The 9,471-nt window shown below is 43.3% G+C and overlaps 1 protein-coding gene across 4 annotated transcripts; it reads right to left on the bottom strand.

Annotated features, from left to right (window-relative positions):
• Positions 1 to 4,153: 4,153 nt before the first annotated feature.
• Positions 4,154 to 7,132, bottom strand: nme2b.1 (NME/NM23 nucleoside diphosphate kinase 2b, tandem duplicate 1). 4 transcript variants are annotated; one of them, NM_001362265.1, is made up of 5 exons: positions 7,042 to 7,132; positions 6,338 to 6,470; positions 5,197 to 5,298; positions 4,559 to 4,671; positions 4,154 to 4,421 (listed from the first exon to the last, which is right to left on the bottom strand). In NM_001362265.1, exons 2-5 carry the CDS (start codon positions 6,464 to 6,466, stop codon positions 4,304 to 4,306), a joined length of 462 nt encoding a protein of 153 aa, NP_001349194.1. In that variant the 5' UTR covers positions 6,467 to 6,470; positions 7,042 to 7,132; the 3' UTR covers positions 4,154 to 4,303. The 4 variants fall into 4 exon arrangements, with proteins under 4 accessions (NP_001349194.1, NP_001349193.1, NP_571001.2 ...); NM_001362264.1 differs by having other exon boundaries at positions 6,305 to 6,470; positions 7,048 to 7,132; NM_130926.2 differs by having other exon boundaries at positions 7,048 to 7,132.
• Between the last annotated feature and the right edge of the window lie 2,339 nt (positions 7,133 to 9,471).

Genomic DNA, 9,471 nt, shown 5'->3' with positions numbered 1-9,471 from the left:
GACCCTGTCCTGCTGTGTCGCAGGTGTGTGTGTGGGGGGGAGGGGATGGTCGCGGTGGGGACGCAAAATCTCCGGTCACGTGTAATGTCACACTCCCGCGCTGCTTTAGCGCGGGTCGCCGACTGAACCGCGGTCTGGCGCATGCATACACAGCGGATGGCCTTCAGCAGCAATCCAGCACTGACAGCTCTAATGTGTCAGTCGAACTTTTACTCGAAATTATTCAGCTTATTACCCGAACATATTTGCTCTAACTAAATAAATGCATTATGGTTAAAGGGAATTTTAATAGCTTAACGAAAAAAAAGTTATAATTAAGATACAAAGAACCCCCTTATTATTAAATGCTGTATTCTGACAACACATAAATAAATGGATCCCATTTAGAACTATTAAATAATTCACAAAAAAAATTTCATTAACTATTACAAACACTTGTAATAAATAAAGGCATTCAATCCTGCTGTCAGGGTGTAAATAATACAACATGTGTTTTATTATGTTTCCATTCATTCATTCATTCATGTTTAGTCCCTGATTGGGGTCGCCATAGCGGAATAAACTGCCATTATGTGTCCATTATGTTTTATTATAATACCAACATTTGGTAATTTAACATTTTGGACCACATAAATGTATTAGATGTGATGCATTGACCATGCACACCTACATACATCCATTACTTTATTATTAAAAGGGAATAAACTACTGTTTATTGCAACTTATCTGAACATCATTATCAAAACTCTTTAATATGTCCAGTCAATTTAATATGAGCATGTAATACCATCTAACTACATCTTTATGGTATTCTTTAAGGCAAACAGGCCTAAATAAATGCAAGGCCCTTAAAATGGTTTGTTCATCTTCAACTACTGATACCAGCACATCACAGGCCTATCTAATAGAAAGTGTGGCAAAATGAAATGGTTTGTGGGAATATTCCTGAGCAGGTATAATAGCTTACGTGATGGTAGCTCCAGAGAGCCTCACAGCACCTACACTGCTCTTAAAGAGAGTCTAGCAGCAGAGCGAGTGAAGCAAGAGTGTGGAGGGGTTGTTGCTGGATCAGATACGTTTGTGGCCGGAAGTTAACGAATATGATTTATATTATCTATTAAATTACCCAATAAATAGTATTTCATTAATGTCTACAACCACCCTAACCGTCACAGTACTGTAAAAATATAAATTATTGTTATACAGTGTCATAAAAAATGCTTCTGTATTGATGTGTATTTGCAGTTCCGGCCGGCCTTGTATCCTATCTACACTTTACTGTGTGGAGGGAGAGAGCTGACATCTAAAGATGGCCTCATACTGTAGGTCCATGAACCTGATTCTTCCTGCTAGTTTAGTTATTAAAATGCACAGTTTACTTAGATACTTAGAAGTGATTGAAATGAAAGGTGTAAAACAGAACAGAAAGTGATTCAGAGCTGTTGTTCTCCTTGATGTCCTGAGAAACAGTCTGTATTAATTTTGAAGCTCATTAACGGCATCCTTAAAATAAAAGCAAACTATCTCTCTTTTCACACTTAGTTGTAATGTTCTAGACAAGGTCTGAAACCATGTCAGCACTTCTGTTGCTACTGCCTTCTCTTAAGCTAGATCCACCTTTAGGATGGCATAAAAGTGTCTTCCATAATTTAATACTCCCATAATTCTTGAAAGAATATACAGAAATCCTTAACTTAGAAATAAAATGTTTTATGTATGTAAATCTACTGTACATGTAAATTCCCATAGACTATTGTGATAAAGAGACATTGTTCATTATTTCCAGGATTTATGTAACCCTTGTGAGGGTAAAAAACCATAACGATTTGGTCCCTGTAGACATTTAACATTTGGAATCACAGAAGTCAATGTGCTGCTATGTTTATGGCAGAAGCCCATCATGTCCAGGCACCTGATGTAAGAAGTACTGGCCCTCTTGAAGCAGATGCTATATCCATTGACAGCTCTGCTAAAAGGACTAAGCTAAAACTTGTGTACTGTGATGACCGGTCCTGCACTTTGGCCTTTTTGCTGCTCCTTGTGTAACGCAGACACTATAGCATGCTTGAATCAGCCATTGCCCCTATACTTGCTCATTCCCTATAGCAGCCCTGTCTTGATGCTGGAACAGGTTTTTAAACTTTATTCAGATCTATTTATTTCATATTGTTCACATGCTTAAACTTCACAAAGACAGATGTAGCCTACTGTAGCCGACCAATTCAACCTAACAGTAGGTCAAAACTGAATTTTTTGACCCATGTTTATTAGTAACATGGTTCAGCCGGGCCAGATATATTCTGTTTATGTTCTGTGTTCTCGCATCATTCATTCTTCCAAGCTAACCTGGCTATAGGTCTCCATAAGGACACAAGTCTGTTCTCTGTGTTCTCATTTACAATCAATAGTGATTTTCTCATTAAAGTCTGAAGGAAGAAATAAACCCTGTGTTTATTTTAATAAAATGTAGGCTAATCTAGGCAAAGCCAAACTTTAGTTTTTTAAATATAGATGCATACAGTAATACCATTGCATATGAACTGAGTATTACAATAAACCACACTAAAATATTTTAACCTTAACTGGTAATGTATTAATACAAGAGTGAAATACTGGCTATGCTCCTTTTGATTTATTTATCAATAATGGATATTTATATCCTGAACACATAATGGATATTTGGAATCTGTTGTTAGATCTACAATAAATTGCATAAAGAGCATAATTTTTTAACATATCTAATATATTCTAATCAGTTGATGCCTTGTAATGTAATGTATTAAATAGTTTTTATGCTGGTCCATCAACAGTTAATGTAATAATTGAAGACAAGAAAGGGGGCGCTATAGAGTGGAGACAAAGTGACACACTTTTCCAGAACAATGAAGTGGTGGGGACTGCAATATTCTGTGTGACCCCCAGGGGCGCATAGATACACAGTCACACAGAATATTCTCTTGAAAATGATCCCCAAGAGGACATTAGAGAAAATGCATGGGGTGTGTTCTAACACCATTTGGGAGGGGCTAGTGAGGCTTTGCCCGTGGGGACCTCAATTTAGGTCCCCACGGTGACATGAGTCCCCATGAGGCGGTGTGCATTCAGGTTTAAGTCCCCACCGGGATATAAAAACAAGAACACACACACACACACACACACACACACACACAGGGTGCAGTGTGTCCAGCAGCCGGCAGAGGGCGACCTCCTCCCCTGTGCTGTCATTATTGTGCGGTACACCATAGATATATACATTAGATGTCGCCTACCCTGTTGTTGTCTTTTGTAAGGAATGTGTCAATAGAGCCGCCATTTTAGTACAGGGAATGCGGGACCAAGCTGCAGTGGAGGACTGACTGTGGCCATCCAGAGCCAGAGATACACGCATATATCTATGATCAGGAGTTTTCCCGGAGGTCAGTGTGTTTTCCTTAATTACGAAAATCATAATTTTGCGTCACTTTTCTACATTGAATGATAATTATGACAAAAAGCTTGTGTATGGAAATGTTCTCCCCCCCCCCATCTCCTCCCCCTGCTTTCACTGGCAGGGGCAGCGGGTTCGTCTGTGAATGAATCTCCGTTATGAGCGACTCCTTCACTAGCCAACAAGTTTCTGACAGCGCAGCATCTAATGTCATATTTCTTTTGTATTGTTTGCTGATTTTCTTCAACAAAATTAGCATAAGCAGTGTTTAGTGCGAGTTGCTGCTGCTTTTTCTTATGGTGAATGCAGTAGTGACTGTATTATCATCAATAATGCGACCCGTTTAGCACAAAGTTCATAACACGCACACAATAACGCAAGAAACTAAATCTTATCTCTGAAAGGGTCTGTCTGTGTGCTTTGTTTGCTCGTTACTACACCTGTAAACAGCGCCTGAAATGCAGCATCTTCATTTAGTAACACGGTCTTGACTAGTGTGGCTGAACATCTGTGCTGGGAGCACTGTATAAATATGGCGGCACTATTGACGCATGCTCAGGGTCCGTATGTGATATCTAGTGTATATCTATGACAGTACACCGTAAACTGGACAAACGAGCTCACAGATGGGTGTTTTGATTATATATATATAAAGCTTTTATCTCACTTCTGCCCTTTTGATGGTCAGGTCTGCATTACTCTGAGTGTGTGGAGGAAACACTGAACACAGTAATGACGGACTCAACACGGCTCTCAAACTTCAGCATTTATTGAACAAGTGCTTGAGAAAAGACGAGATGAAATGAAGACACTTCAGGAGGGAGCTCCAGCATAAGGGCACAGAACAGAACAGAACCCGTCTGGATCTCCGTCTGTTCACTCGTAGATCCACTGCTGTGCGCAGCTCTTGAAGGACACCAGCTCCTCCGGCTTGAACCACAGGCTGATCTCAGTGTTAGCGCTGTCCACAGAGTCACTGCCGTGGATGATGTTCCTGCAGAGCAGCACACGGTTACACTCACACACACGCATATTATACACACACACTCTCCCTCCCCATCACACACACACACACACACACACACACACACACACCCTCCCCATCTCTCGCACGTGCGCGCGTACACACACCTGCCCACTTCAATGCAGAAGTCTCCCCTGATGGTTCCGGGTTTGGAGTCTGCAGGGTTGGTCTCTCCGAGCATCACTCGCCCGGTCTTCACCACATTCAGACCCTCCCAGACCTGAAACAGCAGCAGAACATCACACACACACACACACACACACACACACACACTTTAAGGAAGGTCCCATCACTCGTCTGCCATCTATGAACAGTATTTCTGTCTGGATGAGGAATCTGCAGTTGGCCAGGACTGTTGGTGAAGCTAGAGTCGGATGACATGAGAAATGACGGAGTCTGAAGATAGGACTCGGTGTTCAAAACCAAACCAGAAGCCCGGACTGATGCACACTCCAAGCAGACGAGATCGAAAGTGGCCGCTTCCCAGCGTTACACCATCATCATCATCATCGTGTGTGTGTGTGTGTGTGTGTGTGTGTGTGTGTGTGTAGACCGGAGGGTTCATAATGAAGCTGCTGCCGGCTGCTCTGAGCCCCGCCCCCAGAGCATCCTTAGTCTATACCGGCCGATGACTGGCTGCTTTAAAAGTGGGCGGGGTTTGATTCAACATCCCCATCCAATGCTACAGGAGTGACCCGTGTGTGTGTGTGTGTGTGTGTGTGTGTGTGTGTGTGTTGTGACGCACCATGGCCAGAACAGGTCCAGAGCTCATGTACTTCACCAGTCCGGGGTAAAATGGCCGGTCCTTCAGGTCAATGTAGTGCTGCTTCAGGAGATCCTCAGAGGCCTGCAGTCAGAGAGAGAGACGGTCAGTCACACACACACATCTTTATGCGAGCACTTTAATGGTCAAGTACATCAGTGTCAGAGCGCGGTGTTTAGTGAATATTCATATTAACCCTCATTTGTGTAATAAACAGACGAGTTGAGAATCAAAAGCCATATCAGAGCCGCACTGTTCTTAAAGAGACAGCGCACAATATTCCTGCTGCTTTCATTAATCAAACAGGAGAAATCCCTCACTGCTCCTGACTGAACTGACTGACTGCTGGAGCTGAAGAGTGTTTCACAGTGAAGCTTAAAGCAGTTTAAACACGACACATTTAAGAACTCCTCTAATAACTGCTGTCTTATCTTTGCTATGATGACAGCACATTATATTAGACCAGATGTTCTTCAAGACACTGGTGTTCAGCGTACAGGGACTTACAACAGTAGTTTCTTCTGCAGATAATCAAAATAAAAGAGGCTAATAATATAGAGGTGTTAAAATAGTAGATAATCGTTTTGAATAATCGTGATCACAATTCTGACCAAAAAAATAAATAAAATAAAATTGAGCAGCCCTATATCATATGATGAGGTCATAAACACGATTAACCAAGACGACTGTAACCCTAACTCAGCCATGAGTCGGGTCTGAGAGCACAGAGCCCTCTATAACAGATATATTTATATTCTACACAGCCGTCATCATCATATTCAGCCACACGTCTGAGAATATTCCTCCAGATGTGTCTTCACACTGCTTTCCAGACACATTTAGGATTGATTTCTGTTATTTTCTGAGAATAATACTTGTATAAATGAAAATAATATTTAATAAAAATAAATACATCTACATTTATTACTAATATAGTAAATGTTTATTTAAAAAAAAAAATCAATTCTTATATTTAAAAATAAACCATAGTATCTTTATTTCTGGGGGCTGGAGGGTGGGTGGGTGTGTGTGTGTGTGTGTGTGTGTGTGTGTGTGTGGGGGGGGGGGGGGGGGGGGGGGGAAGAATCACCACTGCATCCTGATCCACCATCAGCACACACACCTGCAGAAACTTCATGGCCACCAGTCTGAAGCCTTTCTGCTCGAAGCGCTTGATGATTTCTCCCATCAGCCCCCTCTGCACACCGTCCGGCTTCACCGCGATGAAGGTGCGCTCGGTCTTAGCAGACATGATTCTGCAGGAGAAGAAGAAACACGTGAGAACACACACACACACACACACACACACACACACACACACGCCTGTGATGTAGTGAAGGTTTGCTGAATGCTGATTGGATGATGTCAGTGAGCAGAACACTGATCATTAATGCAGCAGGTGTGGAGGAGCGCTGCAGTGCTGAACTGCTCTATACTGCTGTTCTCCATCTCTGGCATCTGCACCAATCTGGCAACCCGGAGCCCTGCCGAATCAGTCACGTGACGCTCCATCCCGGAACAAAGCAGCAGGGTACAGATGTGGCGCATGCGCAGCCGATTTCAATCGCATACCGACGCGACCCGAGCCGTGAGACCGAGCAGCTGCAGACACGCGGCCGCCCGAGGACCCGCCGCTGCCGAGCTCACGGTAACGGGACCGACCGAGAACAAAAAACCGAGAAAACACGAGAACGAGGAAACAGGCCGCACATGCGCAGACGCTGCCGGGCTCACGGCACCGCACAGCATTAAACACACAGAGGCGCGAAAAACCCTCGTACATCTGTCAGAGATACACACCACACACACATAAACACACCGACTCACACACACCTGATGGAGGAGCAGAGCCGCTTCAGTAAATCCTGATCGTCCGGGCGGAAGCAGCAGAAGAAGAGCGAGCGCCGCCGCGGCTGCCTTATAAAGCCTCAGCGGAAGGGGCGGAGCCACAGCAAGAGTTCATGATCACTCATCAGATCTCAAAACTCAAATCACGGCACAGGACCCAATGTCCACTACTGTATCCGCACATTTCATTAATATTAAGATACAGACATACCTGCTCTTCTTAAATATCTGCAGTGTGTCTTCATCAGTTCACCAAAACACAAATAAATGACACTTGCACTGACTGAAATCCTTTATTTGAGAAATGGAAAGTGCCAAAGACAAGCCTAACCCTGTCTGTGTTCCAATCTGAAGATTCATCCCTACACCCTTAAAGCTCACACTACAGAAAAGATGGAAGCATACCACAACTTAATGAGCGAACTGTGAACCAGATAACACAGACTACACCCGATAAACACTCGACTACACCGGATAAACCCTCGACTACACCAGATAAACACTCGATTACACCTGATAAACACTCGACTACACCTGATAAACACTCGACTACACCTGATAAACACTCGACTACACCCGATAAACACTCGACTACACCTGATAAACACTCGACTACACCTGATAAACACTCGACTACACCTGATAAACACTCGACTACACCCGATAAACACTCGACTACACCGGATAAACACTCGACTACACCAGATAAACACTCGACTACACCCGATAAACACTCGACTACACCCGATAAACACTCGACTACACCTGATAAACACTCGACTACACCTGATAAACACTCGACTACACCCGATAAACACTCGACTACACCCGATAAACACTCGACTACACCGGATAAACCCTTGACTACACCCGATAAACACTCGACTACACCTGATAAACACTCAACTACACCTGATAAACACTCGACTACACCTGATAAACACTCGACTACACCTGATAAACACTCAACTACACCTGATAAACACTCGACTACACCTGATAAACACTCAACTACACCTGATAAACACTCGACTACACCTGATAAACACTCGACTACACCCGATAATCACTCGACTACACCGGATAAACACTCAACTACACCTGATAAACACTCGACTACACCTGATAAACACTCGACTACACCCGATAATCACTCGACTACACCGGATAAACACTCAACTACACCTGATAAACACTCGACTACACCTGATAAACACTCGACTACACCTGATAAACACTCAACTACACCTGATAAACACTCGACTACACCTGATAAACACTCGACTACACCTGATAAACACTCGACTACACCCGATAATCACTCGACTACACCGGATAAACACTCAACTACACCTGATAAACACTCAACTACACCTGATAAACACTCGACTACACCTGATAAACACTCAACTACACCTGATAAACACTCGACTACATCTGATAAACACTCGACAACACCTGATAAACACTCGACTACACCTGATAAACACTCGACTACACCCGATAATCACTCGACTACACCGGATAAACACTCAACTACACCTGATAAACACTCGACTACACCTGATAAACACTCGACTACACCCGATAAACACTCGACTACACCGGATAAACACTCGACTACACCAGATAAACACTCGACTACACCCGATAAACACTCGACTACACCCGATAAACACTCGACTACACCTGATAAACACTCGACTACACCTGATAAACACTCGACTACACCCGATAAACACTCGACTACACCCGATAAACACTCGACTACACCGGATAAACCCTTGACTACACCCGATAAACACTCGACTACACCTGATAAACACTCAACTACACCTGATAAACACTCGACTACACCTGATAAACACTCGACTACACCTGATAAACACTCGACTACACCTGATAAACACTCGACTACACCCGATAATCACTCGACTACACCGGATAAACACTCAACTACACCTGATAAACACTCGACTACACCTGATAAACACTCAACTACACCTGATAAACACTCGACTACACCCGATAATCACTCGACTACACCGGATAAACACTCAACTACACCTGATAAACACTCGACTACACCTGATAAACACTCAACTACACCTGATAAACACTCGACTACACCTGATAAACACTCGACTACACCGGATAAACACTCGACTACACCGGATAAACACTCGACTACACCTGATAAACACTAGACTACACCGGATAAACACTCGACTACACCGGATAAACACTCGACTACACATAATAAACACTCGACTACACCGGATAAACACGCGACTACACCGTATAAACACTCGACTACACCGGATAAACACTCGACTACACCTGATAAACACTAGACTACACCGTATAAACACTCGACTACACCGGATAAACACTCGACTACACCCGATA

The sequence above is a fragment of the Danio rerio genome, chromosome 19, assembly GCF_052040795.2.
Source record: "Danio rerio strain M-AB ecotype USA chromosome 19, GRCz13ab, whole genome shotgun sequence".
Lineage (NCBI taxonomy): Eukaryota > Metazoa > Chordata > Actinopteri > Cypriniformes > Danionidae > Danio > Danio rerio.
Note: the sequence above shows the minus strand (reverse complement) of the source record. Positions and strands in the feature narration are given on the sequence as shown.

What these genes read in the sequence shown, in the direction of transcription:
- nme2b.1 (NM_001362264.1), bottom strand. Translation starts at nt 6,466, where the DNA reads ATGTCTGCTAAGACCGAGCGCACCTTCATCGCGGTGAAGCCGGACGGT. An exon ending in TGGTGGATCAGGATGCAGTG is followed by an intron (nt 5,299 to 6,304) that starts GTGATTCTTCCC and finishes CTCTGACTGCAG; the next exon opens with GCCTCTGAGGATCTCCTGAA. An exon ending in CTGGACCTGTTCTGGCCATG is followed by an intron (nt 4,672 to 5,196) that starts GTGCGTCACAAC and finishes CTGCTGTTTCAG; the next exon opens with GTCTGGGAGGGTCTGAATGT.